The sequence below is a fragment of the Phoca vitulina genome, unplaced genomic scaffold (genome assembly GCF_004348235.1).
Source record: "Phoca vitulina isolate PV1807 unplaced genomic scaffold, GSC_HSeal_1.0 scaffold33, whole genome shotgun sequence".
Taxonomy (NCBI): domain Eukaryota; kingdom Metazoa; phylum Chordata; class Mammalia; order Carnivora; family Phocidae; genus Phoca; species Phoca vitulina.
This window is the reverse complement of record NW_022589736.1, coordinates 19,414,505-19,440,041: the sequence shown is the minus strand read 5'-3', so window position 1 is coordinate 19,440,041 and position 25,537 is coordinate 19,414,505. Positions and strand designations below refer to the sequence as shown.

At 40.9% G+C, this 25,537-nt stretch overlaps 1 protein-coding gene across 6 annotated transcripts in view; it reads right to left on the bottom strand.

Moving 5' to 3' along the window:
* The window catches only part of CACNB2 (calcium voltage-gated channel auxiliary subunit beta 2), a 382,140-nt gene that overhangs the window by 36,788 nt on the left and 319,815 nt on the right, over positions 1-25,537 (bottom strand). For all 6 annotated transcript variants that reach the window (XM_032425595.1, XM_032425597.1, XM_032425596.1 and 3 more), the window contains 2 exons: positions 5,634-5,756; positions 3,465-3,601 (listed from right to left, as the gene is read on the bottom strand). In XM_032425595.1, the coding sequence (XP_032281486.1) occupies positions 3,465-3,601; positions 5,634-5,756 (260 nt within the window). The remainder of the gene's footprint in view (positions 1-3,464; positions 3,602-5,633; positions 5,757-25,537) is intronic.

The following is a 25,537-nucleotide window of genomic DNA, read 5'->3' as shown; positions in this document are numbered from 1 at the left end:
ATCAGAACAAGAGCACTGATGTTTTTTATCAGCATCCCAGCACGCTAAATATCCTATTACTAAAAGGCCTCCTTCACAGGTGAAGACGACGGGAAGGAGTAGCAAGGGATAGGCGATTTTGGCAAGACAGTTTTACTGCCTAACATTTATTATCAGAGCCAACCCTGGGTCTAGTTGAAAGAATTTGCTACAGGGACCCCTGGGTGGCTCAGTCGTTAAGCGTCTGCCTTTGGCTCAGGTCGTGATCCCGGGGTCCTGGGATTGAGCCCCGCATCGGGCTCCCTGCTCCGCGGGAAGCCTGCTTCTCCCTCTCCCACTCCCCCTGCTTGTGTTCCCTCTCTCACTGTGTCTCTGTCAAATAAATAAATAAAATCTTAAAAAAAAAAATTTGCTACAATGTCTATGCACCGAAGGGCAATGTTTAAGTTACATAAATATTAATATGAAAATATAAATTCCACTAAAACACCAGTAAGCAGGTTGAATTGTATTGCTTCTGTTCTGGCATTTTAATGCGTAAAACAGACCAACATCACAAACGGAAAGCAGCTATAGCAGGAGCCTCTGTATCTTTCTGAGGTTCTTAAGAGATATGCCAGTGCATTTAACAAGGATACCAGACAGGATGTAAAATTAATAAAAAGTGGTATTTACAGAAGCAATTTCTGGTCGTTTTACAAGAATATACCCATTACCCCAGGACCAAAACATTTTCTTCTAGAAGTTTTTTTTGTTTTTTTTTAATGTGTTTGGTTTTTGTTTTCACTTTTTCTAAAGTCCCAAGTCTAATTTCAGTTCAAGCATGGGTCTGTTTTACATTCTCGTTGAATTTTAATAAAAGTCAAAGCATTATTTGGATTGTGTAAAATTTCGACAAACAGCACAAATAGTCAAAATGTTCAAAATGCAAATTTGCCCTTTTCATTCTAGACAAATGCAACATTCCTGACCTCTGCCCCAATTTACTACCTTTGATTTCTGTCGATTTTTATAATTTAATAATCAGAGTTTTTACATACTGCTGAATTCTGGTTACGTCCTCAAAATAAAACTGTACTTTGAGTGTTAGAAGCCAAATGTAAAAATCTCTAAAAGCAAGTAAAAATGCCTTCACAGACTGAGGCAAAAGCTTAGGTAAAGAGAAAAGACAAAATAAAATCAAGAAAATCAAGAGAAAAGACACCCAGTTATAGGAAAGGTAACCTAGCTCCCTAGAATAAGTTATGAGATGTTACTCCCCAAATGTAATTCATAGTCTCTTAAGGGAAAAAAAAATGCAATAGCAAGCCAATCTATCTAATATAGTAAATAATAACAGATGGCAATGTTAATAATGATCTGTTCTGTCCTTGCTGTGCCAGGCCTCACTACGTGATGTGCGATGGAGCAGGGTAATCTGTCTGAGGTCAGGCTACAGTCAGATCAATCCAGTTTTCATCCTGATTCTACTGCTTACTAGTTGTGCAAACTTGCTCAAGTTTCCCACCTTCCCTTTGCCTGCTGCCCCATCTGGAAAGTGGAAGCTCTAGTACCTACTGTTTCCGCAAGCGCTTATAAAGCTGAGCTGATGACTCACATCAGACCAGGGATGACCACGCGGGAGGCAGAGGAAACCATGCTTCCTTAACAATTTTGGCCAAAACTTCTCCCTTCCTACGCTTTAGGAAGTAGTTTTCCTTTCTCGGTTTGTACACGAATAAGCAGAGAAAGATAAGTATGTCTCTGCAAAAACCCATCCCAAATTTTCCATAATGCATTCTACAAAACGCTATTCCAAAGACATGAACCAAGAAAAATTTAAGATAATTTTAGTATATGCATGAAAAATATCCCTATCCCACTACCCAGATTCACAGTACACATTGATGTATTAAAGGCCCAGAAAAGGGACACCTGGGTGGCTCAGTTGGTTAAGTGTCTGCCTTCGGCTCAGGTCATGATCCCAGGATCCTGGGATCGAGCCCCGCATCGGGCTCCTTGCTCAGCGGGGAGCCTGCTTCTCCCTCTCCCTCTGCTGCTCCCCATGCTTGTTCTCTCTCTCTCTGTCAAATAAGTAAATAAAATCTTTAAAAAAAATAATTTCCTAGTACCTACCTAGTACTGTCCTAAACTTACTTGACCAGGAAAACTCTTGAAAATGCTGAATTATTCTTAACAAATAAAGCCAAAACAAGCATCCCCTATCTGAGATAACATCAAACCTCAACAACCTATATACCGCCAAATTGAAAACAGCAATATCTATACCCTATGAAAATAATTTTCCACATTGAGATTTTATTAGCTAGTATTAAGATACCAGGATCAATACAGAGAACAGAAGAATACACAATACACACAAGAGTACACAATAAAGCCAGGAGAACACTGGAAATTGTATGAACAGAATCAGATCTTCAACATCCTACAAGTCAGATGCACATGCTTTGTAGATCTGCACGCATCTACTTCTATATGACTACATGCATCTCACAATCTGAGAGCCGCCAATAACGTAGGGATTAATGAAAGCCAGAGATGAGGTAGAGGTCTCCAAAAAGGGAGGAACTGCATCTGAACTAAAAGAACCTGACAGTTACAAAATACTAAAGAAGATGGATGTTCCAAACCAAAAAGGATCTTATATTTTACTGGTTTGCAGATGCTTGATCAAAAAAAAAAATTCTTGCTAATGCTAAAGTATTACCATTGAATACAAAGGATTTTACAGCATTATAGAAACAAACAAAATCTAAGCTAGAGAAAACAGAAGCCTAGCTGTTCACATTAGTGAAAAGATTTGCCCAAATCACATCCCTTCCCACGGGGAGAAGCAGACCATGTTCTCAGAGGTATCCACATTAGGTTCAATTTCAAATTCACTCCATGTCTGAGTGAATTCTTTTCAGTCTTCCAGTGATTCTTTTATTGAGGGGCATATAACTTCAAGAATCCTAGGAAGGAGTACTCAGCCCCAGCATATTACATAATTCGTTTAACTGCTATCTGCAAAGGCAGTTTTAACTGGTTTCATACTGGGTTTCCCTGTAAGTGCTTAGCAATGGGTAGACCTGAAAACTGAGTTTCCCAACTGAGGATGAAATGAACAGATCACAAGACCTGCTCCTGGCCAGTGATGACTAAGACCGTCATGTCTAAAATGCCTCCCCACCCTGCCGGGCAGCTAGCAACACCAGGATTAGTCACCAAGGCTGCTCAGGGCCAGAATGCTTTCAGTAAGAGATTAGGACGTTAGAACTTCCTCTGCACTGAAGCCCAAACTTAATACTCGATGCCTTTATTATTAACGAGAACAATTAATTTGATTCCCAAATAAGATGAAAATCAGATGCTGGGATGCCACCACTAAACCATACCGCGAGTCCGCTTTTCAACACATAATAAAGACTGCGGGACACAGAAAACAGGAAGACACAAATGACCATATAATGTGGACTTTTACACAAACGCTGTTTTTCTCATACCTGGAGTAGAATTTCCCTTGCTTGGCTCTCTGTTCATGCTGTAGCCTCATATTTTCTAGTTTCACCGGGCTTGGAATGAATCCGATTTCACAGCCTTCTTTCACCAATCGTCCTATCCACCAGTCATTGTTAAATTTCTAAAGACAAAATCAAATTTGTTTGCCATCAGTGCACAGAAGTTCATGCCTTCAGATTGTTTTTCTTCTACGTTAACTATTTTCGGTGGAGAGGCATGTTACGGCAATTACAGTAAACTATGCCTCAACATCACAACTGGAGAAACTCTAAGGGTTTCGTGGTTGAGCATGTACGAGTAAAGTATTTCAACGAGCTCAGCAATCCACCGGCAGGCTAGACTCTTCCTTCTCTTTACTGCTATGCTTTGAGACTAGCCTGAATTCCAATGCAGCTTCTGTAGGATCACCTCCCCTGGTTCAAAGATTAACAGCCCTTCCTATCAAGAGACCATTAGGAACTAGGGAGTGCTACAGAGGCCTCTTCTATAATCAGATTACTTAAAAATATTAAGAGTGGGAGAGAAAAACCGAAATCTACCTGAAATATCTTGTGTCAGAGCAAAATGTCCCTCTGTGCAAACAGGTTTCTGATTATGGTACAGTATTCACAGAGGATTTCTCCACTCACGTGGATGTTCACAGTTTCTCTCTTGCAGATAGAATATTTTTTCCTAAATCTTTATGTTTGGTTTTACTTCTCTCAACTGAATGGTATCTTTCCAGTCTGTTCTTGAGCATTTCAAAGAAGACTACCCACTCTGTTTTTCTTTTCCTTCCATGGTAGAAAAGAGATCTCTCTTCAAATAGCAGCCATCAGGAGGGAACCCTAGACTAACCTAACTTCCTGTTGTAAAGCCAGATTCCAGGCATGTCATTAATTCTGACAACTTTTTCTATCTTTCCTTCCCAGCCAGTATTCATATCTCTTTCTAAAAGTTAATGAAATGGTAGGCTCTAAAGTCTCTAGGCTTGGGCACCCAGCTGGCTCAGTCGGTTAAGCGTCTGCCTTCGACTCAGGTCATGATCCCAGGGTCCTGGGATCGAGTCCCACTTCGGGCTCCCTGTTCAGTGGGGAGTCTGCTTCTCCCTCTGCCTCTGCCCTTGCTCCCTCCCCTCTGCTCGTGCTCTCTCTCACTCTAATAAATAAATAAAATCTTAAAAAAAATAAATTCTCTGGGCTTTTTTTTTCTTACATATATAAAAAAACATATTTGAGTCGAGGCTAAAACTGTACCTCTCTACCTCTTTACCAGAGTTTGAGAGTATGGATTTATTTTTTTTAATACATTTTTGTTATTGGAGTCTAGTCTAAGCTCTTTTAATTGGCAGTCATCACCTCCTTTACTTACAGCCCGTATCACAGTGAGCACTGAAATTTACATATGCTCCTCATGACCTATCATCCCTCAGATGCAAGTCGCTCCAATTCTCATTCCTGCAGGTCCAAGGAAACCTCATACTCACACACTGAGAACATCATTCAGTGGGAATTTCTGCTCTTTTCATACCATATTCTGCAGAGCAGGCATTTGATAAATGTTGACTCAAAATAAACCTTAACTAAGGGTGCATTTTTCCAGTGTACGGATATGAATCATTGTTAACTGACAGGTGGAGACTTTTGGCATGGAGAAAAAGGGAGTGTTCTGCTCTACTCCTTTGCCTCAGTAGCTCCAAGGCCTACCATTCTCCCTTCCACGGCAGATATTTACCACCCAGGGAGGGTCCAGGGCATCGGGGTCTGCGTTCAGGCATTGTCAGCAGAAGAGGAGAGATCATGAATTCTAGGTATTATTATTAACCCTCCCCAGATGGTTAAACTTGAGACGTGAGGGGAAAACGACACACGGCCAAGGTTAAAAATTAAAAGAAAAAGTACAGGTTATGCATAAAAAAGGATCCTCTACTCCAGTAATTCCCAATTTCTGGGTCACAGAGCCCAGGGGAGCCCTGAACTTAGTGCAAGATGCCTTTGACTTCTTTCTTCTTTAAAAAGGTTATATTTATATTAGAAAAGGTTGAGCGGCATTGCATCCGCGCACGTTACACAAGGGGGGGCCACGTGCAATGCTATGTCACGGCCGTGAGAGAGAAGAAATGATGTCTCAAGGTGAAAACGCATGCGGGCAGAAATTCAAATCCTTTTCCTTACTTCCTTAACATGCAGAAAATCTTTTGCTTCGAAGGAGATGGCCATGCCTGGCACCGGAACGTCATCTTCGTGGGCTGCACTATAGCTGACATTTGTCCGAACGGCAAATGCAACGGGCTTTGTCTAAAAAGGGAAAAGAAAGGGAGAAAAAAGTAAAAAAAAAAAAAAAAAAAAGAAAAGAGAAAAACAACCGAGTTCCTCTCTTTTCTCCCCATGATACCACCCAACATACACTGAATTATCTACTGTCATTGTTGTTTTCTTCCATCTGTGTTCCTTCTCACAAAACAGCTCATTAGTATTCACGGCACAGGAAATCTTTGCACTGTGCACCGCATACCACCCATTTCTGAACTAGGGAAAGGCCACTGTTCTCTTTGAAAGCAATACAAGTAATGAAGGTGAAGATGAAGTCCCGAAACATGTGTTTACAACATAATAACTTGTAGCCACTGGAAATCAGGAGACACACACAGAAGGATAAAGTGCCCCGTTCTTCTTTGGTCTCAGTGAAAAAGACCTAGTAACTGCCACTCCCACCCCAAACAGCTACTTTAATGAATAATGATATAATTCTAGAAGTACAGTGTTTGGGGTGAAAAAAGAACCAGAGACTATGTCTAATTCATGGCTGCAGGGAATTATGAAATCAGTGACCTTTAATTCTTTTTTTTTAAGATTTATTTATTTGAGAGCAAGAGAGAGAGAGAGAGAGAGAGCACAGCGGGAGGGGCACAGGGAGAGGAGAGAGAGTCTCAAGCAGACCCCACACTGAGCGCAGAGCCTGATGCAGGGCTTGATCTCACGACCCTGAAGTCACGACCTGAGCTGAAACCAAGAGTCGGACACCTAACCGGCTGAGCCACCCAGGTGCCCATCAATGACCTTTAATTCTATTATTTTTCCTCCTTGAGTTTGGTCAACCATTGAAGATGGTCACATGAATTAAGCCATCCTTCATTATTTGATGCTTTGCAAATTTACAGGTTAAGTATTTGTCCTCTATCTAGGCAATTCCCATTTATCTACAAGGTGAGGAAAAAACAGGTAAGCACAGAAACGGTGAAAAGCGGTATTATTGTCTTAACTGGCATTGTGTTTTTTCACAATGTGGGCACATGGACTTTTTCTGAGCAGTTTCTCCCTACTGAAGGAGCTCTTCTTTTGCCTGGCTTGTCAGGGAGGAAAAATGAGGATTTGGAATAAGAGCCCATCTTTATTTCCAAATTTTCCACAGTTAATCTGTTCACAGGATTGTTGTCTGGGTTGAGGACCAAGCTAAGAGCCAAGAAGTCACTCAGATCCATCCACAATATGCAGACTGAGAAAGGCTACCACATTCTGGATAAAGGCACAGTAGACACAGAGTGGACATAAGTATAGGAAATCTGATTCTTGGTATCCACTATGATCTTTAATGACATAGAAGGTGCTCTTCCTCGAATGGAAATAGGGACTTTTTAAAAAAAGATTTTATTTATTTATTTGTCAGAGAGAGAGAGAGCACAAGCAGGGGGAGTGGCAGGCAAGGGAGAAGAAAGCTGCCTGCTGAGCAAGGAACCTGATGCGGGACTTGATCCCAGGACTCTGGGATCATGACCTGAGCTGAAGGCAGATGCTTTACCAACTGAGCCATCCAGGTGCCTAGAAATAGGGACTTTAAAAAAAGAAAGAAAAAAAAAGTTGCCTATAATTCTACCACTGAAACACAATCCTTTATTTTTTTATTTTTTAAATTTAAATTCAATTATTTAACATATAGTGTATTACTAGTTTCAGAGGTAGAGTTCAGTGATATTCATCAGTCTTATATAATACCCAATGTTCATTACATCACATGTCCTCCTTAATGTCCATCACCCAGTTATCCCATCTCCCCATCTTCCTTCCCCTCCAGTAGTCCTCACTTTGTTTCCTATGATTAAGAGTCTCTTATGGTTTGTCTCCCTCTCTGGTTTCGTCTTGTTTTATTTTTCCCTCCCTTCCCCTATGATCCTCTGTTTTGTTTCTTAAATTCCACATGAGTGAGATCATATAATTGTCTTTCTCTGATTGATTATTTCGCTTAGCATAATACCCTCTAGTTCCATCCACATCGTTGCAAATGGCAAGATTTCATTGTTTTGATGGCTGAGTCGTATTCCATTGCATCTAGATTAACACATCATCTATCCATTGATATGTCGATGGACATCTGGGCTCTTTTGATAGTTTGGCTATTGTGGACATTGCTGCTATAAACATTGGGGTGCACGTGCCCCTTCAGATCACTACATTTGTATCTTTGGGGTAAATACCCAGTAGTGCAATTGCTGGATCGTAGGGTAGCTTTATTTTCAACTTTTTGAGGAACCTCCATACTGTTTTCCAGAGTGGCTACACCAGTTTGCATTCCCACCAATAGTGTAAGAGGATTCCTCTTTCTCCACATCCTCACCAACATCTGTCATTTCCTGACTTGTTAATTTTAGCCATTCTGACTGGTGTGAGGTGGTCTCTCATTGTAGTTTTGATTTGCATTTCCCTGATGCCAAGTGATGTTGAGCATTTTTTCATGTGTCTGTTGGCCATTTGTATGTCTTCTTTGGAGAAATGTCTGTTCATATCTTCTGCCCATTTCTTGATTGGATTATTTGTTCTTTGGGTGTTGAGTTTGATAACTTCTTTATAGATTTTGGATACTAACCCTTTATCTGTTAAGACATTTGCAAATATCTTTACTCATTCTGTCAGTTGTCTTTTGGTTTTGTCAACTATTTCCCCTTTGCTGTGCAAAAGCTTTTTATCTTGATGAAGTTCCAATAGTTCATTTTTGCCTTTGTTTCCCTTGCCTTTGGAGATGTGTCTAGCAAGAAGTTGCTGTGGTTGAGGTCACAGAGGTTGCTGCCTGTGTTCTCTAGGATTTTGATGGATTCCTGACTCACATTTAGGTCTTTCATCCATTTTGAGTCTATTTTTGTGGGAAACACAATCCTTGATAAAGTAATGGTGCTTCCATTTTTTTCTTGAAATTTCTTTAAATATTATAGATTTTACTCCCACAGCTATAATCGTATTTCACTTTTTTCCAGTTTTTAAAGTAATATATTATTTATATGATATGCTTTTTAAATCTACCATTTAAAAATTATTCCAACTATTTACTTTTTGCTATGTAGGTTTATAATTTTTTTTCACAGATAAATATTCTACTTTGAAAGATCTTTATACAAAAAGCCTCTTTCTATTTCGAATTCTTTCCTTGGGACAGATTCCCAGAGGTAGCATGAGTAAGCCATGAGTTATCAAGACTTTCTTAAATTCTGTTCCAAATTACCGTCCAAATGGGCTGCACCATTTTAAATTGCAACCAGCAATTTATATGACGGTGCCCTTTAAACGAAGACATAGTCTTAATCAGACTTGGTTTTACTGCTAGAAATAGGATTTTCTTGAATAGATCTTTCCATTATTCAGGAGAGTTTCTGATCACAAAAATGTAGATCCAAGTTGTTTTTTTTTTTTAATGTTAGCGTGATCTCATTTCCCTTAAGGTCTTTTATTCTTTGGAGGATACAGAGTTTAAGCATTGCATATGTGTTTTCATCTCTAGAAGATGTAAATTTTAAACGTACAACTCTACAGAGGATCCTATGAAAAATCTCATGTCTTTTATGCATTAACTTTTCAAAGACTGGAGTCCCAGGAAGAGGAAACACTGAAACACAGAAAAACTGAAGGTGTGGTGCAGGCTAGCATATAGTAACAGGGGCCACAGATAATAATTTTATGTTCTGACAGTCTTAAGACATAAATACAGAGTGTTCCTCCTTGCTTGGCTCACGTCTTGTAACCAGTACTGCTCACAGTAAATGTGGAGCTGTATAGGGGAATCAGCTGTATACAACATATGAGGAGGAAAGAACAGTGGAATCCCGTCCCTCGGTGTCTTTACTACAGGAACTCTGTTTCTAAAATTAGAATGGACAACAGTGAAAGTGAAGAGGAGAAACAAGGCTTTTATCAAAATAAGAGAAAAAGACTCCAGGATGCGAACCAAAAGGGCCAAATGATGATGTCACCTTTGGTTCCCTGAACTCCTTTCAGCTCTAACTCAAGCAGTGCGCCTACTGCATGGAAGACATTTTCTACATCAATTCCATTCACATGGGTTCAAGAACAGGGTATTTTAAATGGGCCTGGATTTGAGCTCTGATTCTGCCATTTACCAGGTGAGCAGCCTGGGCATGATTTCTTATCCTCGCTGAGCAATGTTTCCTCATGGCTAAAATAAGAGTAATAACACCAATGTGGCAGCACGATTATGGGATTTCAGAAAATGCACATCACGAGGTATGGGAAGTCCTGCCATTTGCAATGGACTTGCATGGACCCCAAGGGCATTATGCTTATGATATAAGTTAGACAAAGGCAAATACCATATGATCTCACTTATATGTGGAGTCTAACCACCACTGCCCGTCCTCCCCCAAAAAACCCAAACTCTAAAAATATGCACGCACAAGGCCAGGCCAGTGTTCAGAATAGAGAGTCCTCAATAAATGGGCATTTGCAGGGCACCTGGGTGGCTCAGTCAGTTAAGCCTCTGACTCTTGGATTTGGCTCCATCATGATCTCAGGGTCGTGGGATTGAGCCCCGTGTCAGGCTCTGGGCTCAGCAGGGAGTCTGCTTGAGATTCTTGCCCCCTCCTTCTTCTTCCTCCTCTGCTCCTCCCCCTGCTCACCCACTCACTCTCAAATAAATAAATAAATGAATAAATAAAATCTTAATAAAAAATAAATGGGCACTTGCTATACACCACAATAAATGCCATACCTAAATAAGTGTTTGCCCATATTCACCCATCTTTTAAGGCCCTACATGAACGGTTTCGTCTGTGTTCTTCCACTGTGACGCTCCTCAGACCAAACTAGTTAAGAGAGTTGAGGACCTGCCATATGCCGTAATGCTAAATGACGATTACATTCAAGATGGATTTCTTTCTTTTTTTTTTTTTTTTTTTAAAGATTTTTATTTATTTATTTGACAGAGAGAGACACAGCGAGAGAGGGAACACAAGCAGGGGGAGTGGGAGAGGGAGAAGCACGCTTCCTGCCAAGCAGGGAGCCCGATGTGGGGCTCGATCCCAGGACCCTGGGATCATGACCTGAGCTTAACGAATGAGCCCCTCAAGAGCCCAGGTGCCCCTCAAGATGGTTTTCTCCAGCGTGCATTCTTTCATACTATCTCCGACCTGAGAACATGGTACGGCTTCCCCAGATCTGTTTGCTTCCACCGTCCCATCTCTTGAATTCTCATTTTCTTCCGTAGTCCTCAGTCACAGAGGCGTTTATTTTTTTAACCAACTTGAAGTCCCAACGGAACATGGCTTAAGGAATCTTTGAATGTTTATCCCATGAAACCATTATTTTTTTAACCAAACATACCCTGCTTTCAGTGGACACCCACATTTCTGGCCTGCTGGCTGTAGAGTCCTCACAGGACTTCCTCTTTTCCTCATTCAGGCCTCTTGGCCTCGCTCCCACTCACATACGCACTTTCAGCCCAGAAGGAAACCTGCCATGTTTTTTTTATGGTTTTTCCAGCATCGCTTCTCTCCTCAGGGCCCCGGGACGTGCTTCAGTGACCCACGGTAAGAAGGAAGCAAGGCAGAAAACACACATGTAAAGGTGGCCCATAGCCCTAGGTAGGGTCCTAGCAGGACTAGTGTGGAACAGCACTTAAATCCCAACAGAGATTGAGATTTGGAATCACCCTCCTCCACAGAATCACTGGGATAATAAGTTGAATGGGAGACCATGTGATCCTTAATTCCACTTTCTTTTGACCTCATTAATATCCTAAGAACTTTCTCAGGCCAATGCCACAGCTGGAGTCTAGCGTTGCTCTGGATTCCCAGCTCACTTGTTTTGTGGCGGTGGAGGCCACAGGAGGTGGGGGAATACTCTCCTACCAGTCTCTGCTTCTCACTCCCCTGGGTCCACGTAAGAAGGTGGTTGGATTCCTTTGCCTTTTTTTAGTACCTTCTACCCAGTATATGCTCCATAGCATAAGGTGGCTGGTAAAGCCCTCTCATTTTGTAGTCGCCTTTTTGGCACACAGAATTAAAAGTTTGCTGCACTTCAGCTTGTGAACTAAAGCTGAACAGATTCTTCACTCAGTAGGTACCGATTTGTAGAAGAGTAGAGCATCTCATCTTCCAGAGTAGCATGCAAAAGTGCTTTCAAAAGGTTGTGTCATTTCACCATACTATCTCTTTCTGGTCTGTTTTCAAATATGTTTGAAAAGGGAGATGAATAAATAATACAGATGTAAAGCAATTCTATTCTTCTCTTCCATGTCCTCCTTCATCTTGTACACGGCACGACTTATAATCAAATTATAAGAACTATAGAACGTCTGAGTGGTGTGCTGTGTATTATGCAGAGACTGGCGCATTTCTTTTAATCCCAGCAGCAACTGGTTTTCCCAGATGAGGGAAATGAAGCTTAAAAGAGTTCTCCTAGGCCACAAATAATGGAGTGGATATTCAAACCCAATGATCTCATTCTAAAGCCTGAGCCTTCTGCAGCCCTGGGCTGCCTTTCATTCAAAAGGGTACATTGACGGCAATTTTAGAGCACTTAAATGTCCAGGTGAAATTCTGAACACTTGAAAATTGTGCTTTACAAAATGCTCAAAAATTGATTGGGACAGAAAGAGGTAAAAAAAATCAGGCCAAAGTCTGCCTTGAAGCGTCATTTAGTCCATTTTTAAAAAAAAAACAGGTAACACTGAGCAGTTTCATGTGTTAGAACTACAAGGTGTTTGGGGCACCTGGGTGGCTCAGTTGGTTGAGCGTCTGACTTCGGCTCAGGTCATGATCCCGGGGTCTTGGGATGGAGTCCCGCATCAGGGTCCCTGCTCGGCGGGGAGTCTGCTTCTCCCTGTCCCTCTGCCCCTCCCCCTGCTTGTACTCTCTCCCTCGCTCTCAAATAAATAAATAAATAAATAAAATCTTAAAAAAAAAAACAACAGAACTATGGGCATTTACTGTAAAGGTCATGTATTTCTGCCTCTTTGCACTTGAATCAATTTGTGGTCCAATAAATCAATAACAATGTCAAATCATGATTTTTGTTTGTTTGTATACGACTTTTCTCTCTTCTGTTTTCCACAACATATAAAACTCTATTTCATGCAAAGAGAATTAAGATATTAAAACATATGTGAGGCGCCTGGTTGGCTCAGTCGTTAGGCGTCTGCCTTCGGCTCAGGTCATGATCCCAGGGTCCTAGGATCGAGCCCCGCATTGGGCTCCCTGCTCAGCGGGAAGCCTGCTTCTCCCTCTCCCACTCCCCCTGCTTGTGTTCCCTCTCTCGCTGTGTCTCTGTCAAATAAATAAATAAAAAATCTTTTAAAAAATAAAATAAAATAAATAAAACATATGTGGTTTCGTGGCTTTCAACAATGCCACAAAAGATGTTGAACAGGGAGAGCTGAAAGACCACAGCTACTATATTATAGTACAATGTGATATATATATATATATATATATATATATATATATATATATATGGAATATACTATAAAGAATATATACATAAGGAATTTATAATATATATACTATATTTGAAAAGGGTAAGAAAATCTTGCAAAGTTCCTTATGATAAAATGTTTCCTGGACTAACTTTTAAGGATTTTCACTGGCCTTACAGTTACCCTGGGAGCATTCTAACTTTGCTTTGCAAGTTTATTACTTTTGGAAAGATTCCTTTTCTATGCTGCTGTATCACCAAAGATGCTCTGGCTCCAATTGTGGAAGCCTGGGGAGTTTCTGTCAGTTTACAATCTCAGGGTAGAATTCTTCTGAGTGATGCCTACACGGAGTTCTAAGTACAGCTGAGTGCCGAAGATCCAAACCACCTGGTTTCACCACCGCCTGCCCCAGGCCCAATCCAGCCCCAGTCCAGCCTATTGACCCAGAAGGATGGCCCACCAACATCTCAACCCTCCCAATTGTTCCTCCTCCTCCTCTGACTCATGCCGTCTAGCCTCCCTTTAGGTCCTCCTTCATCCTGCCGCCACATGCTCTACTGTGCTGAGGGATGGATGCCGGAATCTGGTTATGCACAGGCATGTATGGAAACCCAACTAGCAGGTGCAGGGGGTGCTCATGCACAGCTCTGGGGCCACAGGACTTGCTTTTTCACATAACCAAAGGAAGCTGCGTCAGTGCTCCAGAGGCTGGGCCAGTGACAGCCCACAGGTTCTTGTTAGAGATACGTTTGAGGTTTATAGCAGGAGCAAATTTTTTTATTTTCACAACCTTCTGGAATCATAGACCTAAGGCTATCAGGACACAGTTATTATAAGTAGGCAATAATGAACTTAAAAAAATCTGTTTCAGTCCACTTCTGGGAATATATCCAAAGGAAACAAAAATACTATGTTGAAGAGATATCTGCACTCCCATGTTCACAGTAGCATCATTTACAACAGCTAAGCCAGGGAAACAACCTAAGTGTCCATCGATGGATAAATGGAGTATTATTCAGCCATAAAAAGAAGGAAATCCTGCCATTTGTGACAATATGGACGGACCTTGAGGGCATTATGCTAAGTGAGGTAAGTCAGACAGAAAAGACGAATACCATATGATCTGACATGTAGAATCTCAAAAAACAAGCAAACCAAAAACTCTTTGGTCATAAAGTGACTGTGATAAAACGGATTATAGCAAGTTTATGGCACTATTTCTAGTTTTCTTCCTAGATAACGACTTAATGAGTTAATAATGAAACCAATCATGTTAATGGATACAACAAAATGTTTATTAAAAATGTGCTAGTGGTATAATACCTACTGTTAAAAAGCAGAATGAAATTCACTCAAAACAAACTTCTGGTCGTGATTAGTAGAGTTATTTGAATTTTCATGCACTGATTTCTTTCTTTCTTTTTTTTTTTTTAAGATTTTCTTTATTTATTTGTCAGAGAGAGCAAGCACAAGCAGCGGAGGGGCAGAGGGAGAAGCAGGCTTCCCGCTGAGCAGGGAGCCGGATGCAGGACTCAATCCCAGAACCCCGGGATCATGACCTGAGCCAAAGGCAGATGCTTAACTGACTGAGCCACCCAGGCTCTTCTTCTTAATTTCTTCTTCTTAATATAAAGATGCATTTTACTATGCTCAATAGCAAGGTAGGTTTTTTTCCATTTTCATTCTGAAACTGTCAATATCTAATAACATATAAGAAAAATCCATAGTCTGTTTTAATGTCTATAATGGATTTGTCTAAATATTAACTAGCCCCAACTTACAATATTTTTAAAAGAAATTTAAAGAAAAGTATGACCCAGCTACCTATTATGAGACTATAGAAAAGAGCTTTAAAATCAAATTGGATTTTTGATCTACTTTCTTGTGGTAATCATTTCCTATAAAACCTGCTATACTCTTCCATAATTAAAAAGGACTCAAATGGGAGAATCACCATTGAGTCTCACACAGGAAATACTCAGGAACCGAAGGGATGGTAATGTACTTTCCAGAATAAAATCAGAGCTGTTTTATTTTTTTACATATTAATACTTCAGTGCCCACTTATTCTTCCCTGTACAACTTGCTACTTTCAGTGATAATCAAAAATCCTTCCCATATAGAATGAAAATCTTCTTTGATTCCCTTTACATACAGGCGAAAGGTTCTACAGCATGTTGTAAAAAAATCTTGTCTTGAGTCTTACCAATCATTGCACTTTTAAAAAATATTTGCCTAATTTATTATAAACTACCAAGGAGAGTCTGGGAATTCTTTTTTTTTTTTTTCGAGATTTTATTTATTTGAGAGAGAGAGCGCGAGAGCACAAGCAGGGGGAATGACAGAGAGAGAATAAGAAGCAGGCTCTCCACTGAGGGGAGAACCCAATGCGGGGCTCGATCCCAGGACCCTGGGATCATGACCTGAGCCGAAGGCAGATGCTTAACTGACTGAGCTACCCAGGCACCCCTGGGAATTCTTTTTTTTTTTTTTAAAGATTTTATTTATTTATTTGACAGAGAGATAGAGAGCACAAGTAGGCAGAGTGGCAGGCAGAGGGAGAGGGAGAAGCAGGCTCTCCGCTGAGCAGGGAGCCGGACGTGGGGGCTCGATCCCAGGACCCCAGGATCATGACCTGAGCCGAAGGCAGTCGCTTAACCGACTGAGTCACCCAGGTGCCCCACCCCTGGGAATTCTTTAACAGCCAAATATATCAAGCCACAGTGATAAAAAGAATGTACCTAATTATGTATTCTGACCACTGAACATTGACTCTGACTGAATAAGCAAATCATCAGATTTGTCACAAGATAAAATTTACATATGCAGTTAATGGATTTGAGAAATTTCAAAGTCCTTCTTCTCTAGAATTGATTCCCTTAATGAATATTTATAAGAACATGTTTACTATCTTGAGTCCCTGCCCCCACATAGCTTATTTTGTATTCTAGTAGAGGGGATATCAAATAACAAAGTAGGAAAAAAAAAAAGTTATGTGAATAGAGAGTAACCATGGGGGGTGAAGGGTGAATAGGCAACATGAAATGGGCAGTTAGGGAAAACCTCTTTAGAGTTCTCATCCATTCATTATTTGTGTGTCAGGCACTGTTTGGGACAGTGAACAATAGAAACTAAGATTCTCATGCCTTCTAGGAGCTTACATTCCAGGGGGAGAGACAAGGCATAAATAACAGACATCACAGACAAAGTATATGTTCAAAGGCATGTTGTAGAAAAAGAAAAATTAAAACAAGGAAAACCCGGGTGCAAGGGGACAGGGCAGGTGGAATTTGAACAAAAGCATGAAGGGGGTGAGCGAATGCAGATACGTGAACTCCAGGCAGAGGGAAGTGGCATAGCAGAGGCCTGAATGGGGAAGCAGGCCAGAGGAAGACAAGATCTGGCTGAGTGGAGGGAACCAGGGAAAAGAACAGAAGATGAGGTCAGAGCTCTCAGGTTTGATGTGGCTTTTCAGGTCACAATCAAGATGTTCAGCTTTTACTCTAAATGAGGTAAGTCACTGGAGGGTTTTCAGCCGCAAAGTGATGTGGTCTGATATGTTAACAGTACTAAGGTGGCTGTTAATTGAAAAGAGACTTTGGGAGCCAGAACAATTAGGCAAGAAAAAGAAGTAACAGGCATCCAAATTGGAAAGGAAGAAGTAAAACTGTCACTGTTTGCAGATGACATATTATATAGAGAGAACCCTAAAGACTCCACCAAAAAACTGTTAGAAATGATAAACCAATTCAGTAAAGTTGCAGAATACAAAATCAATATACAAAAATCTGTGGTGGTTCTTTATGCAAATAACAAACTATCAAAAAGCGAAATTAACAGTCTTACTTACAATTGCATCAAAAAGAATAAAATACCTAGGAATAAATTTAACCAAGGAGGTAAAAGACCTGTATACTGAAAACTGTAAGACACTGATGAAAGAAACTGAGGAAGACACAAATAAATGGAAAGATATTCCATGCTCATGTAGTGGAAGAATACTGTTAAAATGTCCATACTACCCAAAGCAATCTAAGATTCAATGCAATCCCTATTAAAATTCCAATGGCACTTGTCACAGTAAAAATGTGATTTAGATTTACATATCTAATCTATAAATTAGATTTGTAAATCTTAAAATTTATATGAAACCAAAAAATACCCCAATTAGCCAAAGCAATCTTGAGAAAAAGAACAAAGCTGGAGGCATTGTGTTCCCCAATTTCAAACTGTATTACAAAACTACAGTAATCAAAGAATATGGTATTGGCATAAAAACAGACACACAAATCAATGGAACAGAACGACTGAGCCACCCAGGCGCCCCTGAAACCATAAAACTTCTAAAAGAAAACATAAGTGATAAGCTCCTGGACACAGGTGTTGGCAATGATTTTTTGAATCTGACACCAAAAGCAGCAAAAGCAAAAATAAGTAAGTGGGCCTACACCAAACTTGAAAAGCTTCTGCACCACAAAGGAAACCATCAACAAAATAAAAAGGCAACCTTACCAAAGGGGAAAAATATTTGAAAAATCATGTATCTGAAAAAGGGTTAATATCCAAAATTTATAAAGAACTCACACAACTCAAGAATAAAATAAAAACAGTCCAATTAAAAAAAAATGGGCAGAGCATCTGAACAGACATTTTTCCAAAGAAGACATCCAGATGGCCAACAGACACATGAAAAGATGCTCAACATCACTAATTACCAGGGAAATGCAAATCAAAACTACAATGAGATATCCCCTCACTCCTGTCAGAATGGCTAGTATCAAAAAGACAAGAGGGGCGCCTGGGTGGTTCAGTCGGTTAAGCATCTGCCTTCGGCTCAGGTCGTGATCCCAGGGTCCTGAGACCAAGCCCCGCATCGGGCTCCCTGCTCAGCGGGGAGTCCACTTCTCGCTCTCCCTCTGCCCCTCCCCCTGCTTGTGTTCTCTTTCTCTCAAATAAATAAAATCTTAAAAAAAAAAAAAGACAAGAAATAACAAGTATTGGTAAAGACTGTGGAGAAAAGGGAACCCTCATGTACTGTTGGTGGGAAGGTAAATTGGTACAGCCACTATGGAAAACAGTATGGAGGTTCCTCAAAAACTTAAAAATAGAACTACTATATAAGCCAGCAGTCGCACTCCTGGGACTCCAAGCATTTACCATAGCAGCAGGTATACAGAAATAACTGTTAAAGGACTCAATTAAGGGACTGATTTTTTCTGTTAGAGAAATCAATTATCAGGTGCTTATGCATTACCTACTCAATGCAAGGTTCTGCTACCACAGAGCTGGGGCCTATAAAGCCCAAATGGCTAAATCATTACAGGAACAAGGTTGGTCTGATCAGGATTTTGTTTTATATGGTTAATATGCATGCGTGCACACACATACACACAGAGAAATGCAGTACACATCTTTCTTTCTGCTTATCAAGAATTTGATCGGGGCGCCTGGGTGGCTTAGTCGTTGGGCATCTGCCTTCGGCTCAGGTCATGATCCCAGGGTCCTGGGATCGAGCCCCGTATTGGGGTCCCTGCTCGGCGAGAAGCCTGCTTCTCCCTCTCCCACTCCCCCTGCTTGTGTTCCCTCTTTCTGTCAAATAAATAAATAAATAAAATCTTTACAAAAAAAAAAAGAATTTGATCACTTTGGATCCGAGGTCTTCAACTACGGTATGTAAAGGATTAGCAAACACCCATGGAGAGATTTATCAAGTAAGAAATCCCATATGAAGAACAAAGACCGTATCGGCAATTTCAGTGAACTCCCCGTCATCGGTGGAATGTACTCTCCTTCAGAAAGAACATATTGGCTTCTTTTCCCAATGAGGCTGTCTCTCCCTAGAGCACTATCTTCAAAGGCCATAACGACTCCTCCAAGTCACTGGGCAAGAAGCCGACATGAGGAGAATGTGCTCGATTTTATTTATTCTGGGTTGTGAAAGGGGGGTCTCCTCACCTTAGAAGGGAGATTACTTAGAAGTAATTTTCGGCTAAGCCAGCCTCTTAAGAAGAAAAGAAGTGTTTATATTTAATTTTACTACTGGTTAGTTTTACCAAGAATGATGACAGTATTTCTCAAGTTACTTGGAAGTTAATGGTATAATTCAGAAACAATTTTTACTTTATGCTCACTGCTTAAAAAAAAAAACAATCTGAAAAACTTGTCTTTTCTTCAGTTGTTGTCATGGACTAAATGTTTGTGCCCCCCACCCCCCGAATTCAGATACTGAAGCCCTAGCTTTCAGTGCAACTATATGGGGAGATAGGGTCTTTCTAGAAGTTGGGTGAAATGAGGTCATAAAGGTAGGGCTCTAGTCCACTGGGACTGGTGTCCTGGTAAGAGGAGAAGGAGACACCAGTCAACTCTCTCTCTCTCAGGGTGCACACAGTGGAAAGAATGGCCAAGGGAGGACACAGCAAGAAGGGGGCCCTCTCTAAGCCAAGGTTAGTGTCCCTGCCAGAAACAGACCTCGCCAGACCATAACTGAAGACTTTCAGCCCCCAGAACTGTGAGAAAATCCATTTCTCTTGTTCAGGCCACACAGTGTATGGTATTTTATTAGGGGAGCCAAAGCAGAACAGCACAGTTGCTTTAACCAAATCCATATCATGGTTTACATTTCTAGTAAAAAGCACAACTTTAATCTACATTATTTTGACATAAAAGTCATTCATAACCAAAGAGAGTTTCTTTACCCAAAATTCAGAGAAAATCAGGGAAATGTCAAGTCAAAAGACACAGACAGACAGACACACACAACACACACACACTTCAACACACATTTACTTAATATCTACTTTGTTTAAAATCCAGCACTGCATATGTCAAAAGACTGAATGGTGCAGGATTCAGGGTCTCCTTACTCAAGTGGGGAGCTGGTGTCTCCACCAGACCCAAGTGCTTTAGCAAGGGCAGTGGAAAAGTCTGGATCCTTGGGGGGGGGGGGGGGGGGTTCAAACACACCTGCTCACTTCCCCCTTTCGTGTAGTTGTGGTTCGAACTCCTGCATAGCTACTTTCTGTTTCCATTCTTTCTGTTTGCTTGCGTGCTATACTGAACCTACCTAGCTGTCCTAGGTCTTAGCCAGTTTTCTCCAAATTTCATCGTTTCCATTTTTCTTAAAGTGCAAATATTAAAAAATAAATAAATAAAAAGTGTGGCAATGTAGGGTCCTATCAACAGGGAGCAAGGCCCATCATTCTCTGAAGGGCCTCAGTCCACAAAGTGCAGCCTGGAAACATCCAGAACCTCTCGCACAAGTGGTTTGACATGTTGCCATCAAGCTCGTGCTATGTATTTTTATTCCACTGCAAGGACAGGAACGAAAGAATTAAGACAAACCAGCAGTGGTATCCCTTCTAAAGTTCCGCTTTGCATTTAACTGTTATAAAAAGGTCTATTCCGTACTTAGAAAATTATACACCACAAAGAATTTCCCAAGAAGCGTTCTACACAAATGCAAGGGAAGCCTTGACAAAGTACAGGCTGACAAACCAGGGGAGACATGGTATTTTTTTGTTTTCATTCTGCAATCTTCACTTCCTTCTCCAACAGCTGCAGTCTTCACTACCCAAGTCCCTCCGTTCTAGCAATCCCAAGTTACGCACGTTGGCGTGTGTTTATTCGTTATTGTTTATTTCACACTGCGTGCTTTGTTTTTCCTAAACAGAAAACATGGAGCCAATGACCTCCGTGACCAAAACCAAATGTTTTGGCGGAGAATAAATGTGTGCAGAGCTGTGGGTAGCAAGTTCCGAACAGGAGACCCTGTCTGATCCTTCACATGGCTGTACCACTAGCCAAAGTAAAGCTTTGTGACCACCTGGTACTGTCCTTGAGAGGGCAGGACAGGGTGCAAAGGAGGAAAGCAGAAATCAGCTCTGATGTGTGAAAAATTTTGTAACAATGACGAATGCTGAATATTGACTGGGTTGTATTTTTAGATTTTTAGATGCAAGGTTATCATTTGCACTAAACTCTGATAATAACTTGTGTTAAAAGATAAACTGAGGTGTATTAACATGTTCAAGATTGAGTCTGACCAAACACCGAGTCAAACCAGGCAGCCCCGAACCACAAGCAGTTGGGAGCACCCCATCCACAGGAGCTGGGGGAAAGGCTTTTATAGAGAGGACACAGAAGCAAAGCAAGGAAAGGGACTGGCTACAGCTTAAGCGGTTGCCTTATCTGCGAGAAAGCCTAGTTGGCTATGAGTGATTGGTCTGTTGCCCGGGATACAAGTGCATTTATAGGAATCGACTCTGGCTTGGTTTTGGGGTGCTTTCATAGGTTACCAAGGCATTAGAGTCACCCCAGTCAAATGGCCTCTTTGTTTAATTACTTTAACACTTATAATGACTCTACAGACCTTTACTAAACGCATCTCAAGTATCTCTCAAACATCTTCACTCAAGTCAGGGGCCATTTCCCGCTTCCTAATGGCCTTCTGAGTCAAGTCTTCAGAGAAAGGAGTTGGCTACTGAGTGGGAACGTAAGAAGTAGCACCACTGACTTACTTGGGCATCTCTGTGGCAACAGAAAGGTATTTTTCCGTGTCATTTTTAATGGTCGCATGTATCTATACCCACTGACTAAATAATGTGTCCTACTTAACCAGTTAGATGACCTCTAAGTTCCCCCATAAAGCAGAAGGTGAGGCAGAGTGTTTGCAGACGAGTAAACCCAGGGAACAGAAGTGAGAGACAGTAAAGCAAAGAAGGAGAGAAAGAAACTATGAGGGCTCATTACTGACTTGGCTGCCACTAGGAATTGCTTAATCCTTCTGGACGATCCTCTGAGAAGCCACATAAGCCAGGTCTCGGACAATCTCACAGGAAGAGTGTATTACTTAACCTCTTCACTGGTCAAACGTGTTCTGGCTTTGGTGTGACCCTCCTGCGTCCACAGACTCTGTGACAAGCACGGTCCGGCACGAGAACATCTTGTGTCAACAGGGAAGACCTGAGTGGGGTGAGGTGAATAGGAAGTGAGGTGCAGAAAGAGCCCATGCAGATGGACTGCCTCAGAGATGGGGCTAGGGGCATCTCGTGGGGGTGCATCAGAAGTACCTTTTTTTTTTTTTTTTTTTTGCTATTTAAAATATACAATATGTTAGTTCAGGCTGCTATGCAAAGTACCATAAACTGAATGGTTTATAAACAACAGAAATGTCTCTCTTACTATACTGGAAGCTGGGAGTCTAAAAGGAAGGTACCAGCACGGTCAGTCTGGTGAGAGGCCTCTTTCAGTGGTGGACAGCCATCTTAGAGCTTATCATTTTATCCTAATGTGGTAGAAAAGAGGGTAAGAGAGCTTCTGGGGTCCCTTCTGTAAGGACCCTAATCCCGCTCCTAAGGGCTTCACTCTCATGACCTAATCACCTCTCAAAGGCCCTTCCCTCCTGATAACCTCACACTGGGGGGTTAGGATTTCAACATACGAATTCTAGGGGGGACACAAATATTCAGTTCATGCACACATCTAAAACATGTTATCCTTAATTATTTCCTCTGATAAATTCTCAGATCAAGAGGTGTTTATATCCAAAAAGTGTGATATAAATCATCAAATTTCCCTCCAGAAAGATGTGCTATTTCTCTTGCCTACTGACAGGGGAAAAAAAAAAATACCTATTTTCTCTTAGCCCTGACTATAAATCCAAAGTCTCAAGATGACAGGTTGGAGAAAATCTTTGAATTCTGCTTCCTACAGTTTAACTACTTACACTTGATAGAATTCGCTCAGTAATCAAATAATTTCCTCTTTAATTCATCAAGTATTTATTCAGTTCCTCTATGTGCAAGGTTCTCTCTTCAGGGGAACACAGATTAACAGGAAAAAATACGGGACGCCTGGGTGGCTCAGTCGGTTGAGCATCTGCCTTCGGCTCAGGTCATGATCCCGGTGCCCTGGGATCGAGTCCCGCATCGGGCTCCTTGCTCAGCAGGGAGCCTGCTTCTCCCTCTCCCTCTGCCGCTCCCCCTGCTTGTACCCTTGCTCACTCTCTCTCACCCACTCTCTCTCTAACAAATAAAAAAAAAAAAAACTTTAACAGGAAAAAATACGGTTTTGCTCTGTGAGATGGATATCCTAGTGGGAGGTAAATACTGATATAACAACATTATTCACTGCAGTTGTGCTAAGTTTTACAAAAGGGATGCATTGATGTGATGGTACTTAACCAGAAGGCTTAAATAGAGGGACTTCCCTTATTCTAGAGGTCAAGGAGAACCAGCCTTTTGGTAACCCAGAGAGAAAAAAAACCCCACACCTCTAATATTTTAAAGACAAATTAAAAATAAATTGTGATTTTTCAGGTAATTTGAGTAATTTTTCAAAATCAAGCAAACATAAACTTGTCCAAGTCAGCGTTGGCCCCTTCAAGAAGGTATTCTTGGAAAAAACTGTACATGTATTCCAGAGTTGTTACCATTGTTTGAAAATTTTTTAAAGTTCATTTTCTGAAAGTGTCAAACAAAATAAAAAATATGATAATTTTGAATGCCCTTTATATTGATAACTCATTTCCTCTGAGGACAAGTTAGTTTTTCTGAAACAGCCCAGAGTCATTCAAAGCCAAGTTTAATGGATAATGGTCAACCTGAGACCTAAATTTTTTACATTACAAACATTGCTTGACTGTAAAAGTAATGAGCTATCTTCTTTCTGTACTTCATACATCGCCTCAGAGGACAGTCCTAGCAATCTGTCAACACCTTTTGAAAGAAAGTTAGTCCCTACCATGGTTCCCCAAAGTTTTCTTAATTTCTTATGCTTCCCATAAGCCATCTTCTTGGAATTTTTATTAGGAACTCCAGGTATGCCTGCAGAAATTTCTTAGCACAGGCCTGTCAAGAGACTGGATCATAAGCTCTGGGGCTATTTGTATTTACTCGTGGCAGAAAAAAATCAAAGGGTTTCAGTAATAATTTATATGTTTCTATCTACCCCCACAAAATCAAGTATTTCTACTTTTAAAAAGAAGTGCTAAATACTAACCACAATTGTGAACACCCAGTCACAATTTATAGGATTTTTTCCCCCCTCCAGCAATAGAAGAATTGGGAGAAGTAGTAACAAAGAAATGATCTACTTTTTACTTCTTTCCTTTTGTGCATCTTGCTCATTTTATTTCAGTTCAGGTATGCTAAGTTTCCTGGAATCGTTTTGGCTGCTAAGTAATTTGTAGTGCACCCGGGGAAGGAAAAGCTTTGAAGAGTTGTTTTTGTTCTTGTTTTCTAAATGGCTTTTTTTTTCCTCTCCAGTTTTATTGAGGTATAAATGACAAATCAAATTGTAAGACATTTAAAGTATACTACATGATGATTTGATACACACACACAGTGAAAGAATTTCCCCCAAGTTAATTAACAATCTATAACCACCCCCCATATTTACTTTTCTGAGAACATTTAAGTTCTGCTCTCTTAGCAAATTTCAATTACACCATATAGTGTTATCAACTGTAGTCACCATGTTATACATTAGATCGTCAGACCTTATTCATCTTGTAACTGTAAGTCTGTATCCTTTTACCAACTTCTCCTCATTTCTCTCCACCCCCCCAATGGCTGCTCCTAATAGGCAGGCCCTCTCTGAGCTCCATAAAGGCTACTGATAGTCCAGAGGGAACTTTTAATCTGGAACTTCCTACCGACAACACAATCATTAAGAAAAATGAAACACCCCCCCACAGAATGAAAAATGTGCCCCATGTAGCTTGTTGCAACATAAGCATGGTTACATATAAGTACATTATTAATGGTATGTTGCAGAGTTTTATATTAATTGCCTTTTGTTCCTTCTACGGTTGGGTGGCTCAGAAATCCTCTCTTCTGATCCAGTACAGCGCTCCCTATGCTCACATGTCAGGGCTCCCCTGGTACATTTCTGCCCAGGATGGTAGCTTTTGTCTGTTAAGTTCCTTATTACTAACAGTAGCCTGTTTGCAGTCGCCTGAACATCACTATGAATGCACACTTTAGCAGACTTATACACAAAAAGGTGTTTCTTTCCTGTGTTCTCTCAAAAACAAAACAGAGCAAAACAAAACCACCTCCCTGCCACCACCCCACAAATCCTCCTGATGTCAATTACTCAGAAATTGGACAATGTCTTTCCTTTCTATCGTGTGGCCCTTTGGCTCTTCGCCTCCTGCTCTGTGTTCTTCCTGCATTTCAGGGTCTGTCTGCCTCGAGCTTAAGAACAGCCAGATTTGCATCCATACTCTGGTGGAAAGACAAGCTTTGCCACCGGGTCAGACATGGATAAAAACACGAATACCACTATCGGCTGGGCTCCCAACTAACATCCTCTCCCGTGTTTTAACAGACCAAGGAAGTTGACTGCTTACGCATTTCATGCTCAATATCAACTGGTAGCTACG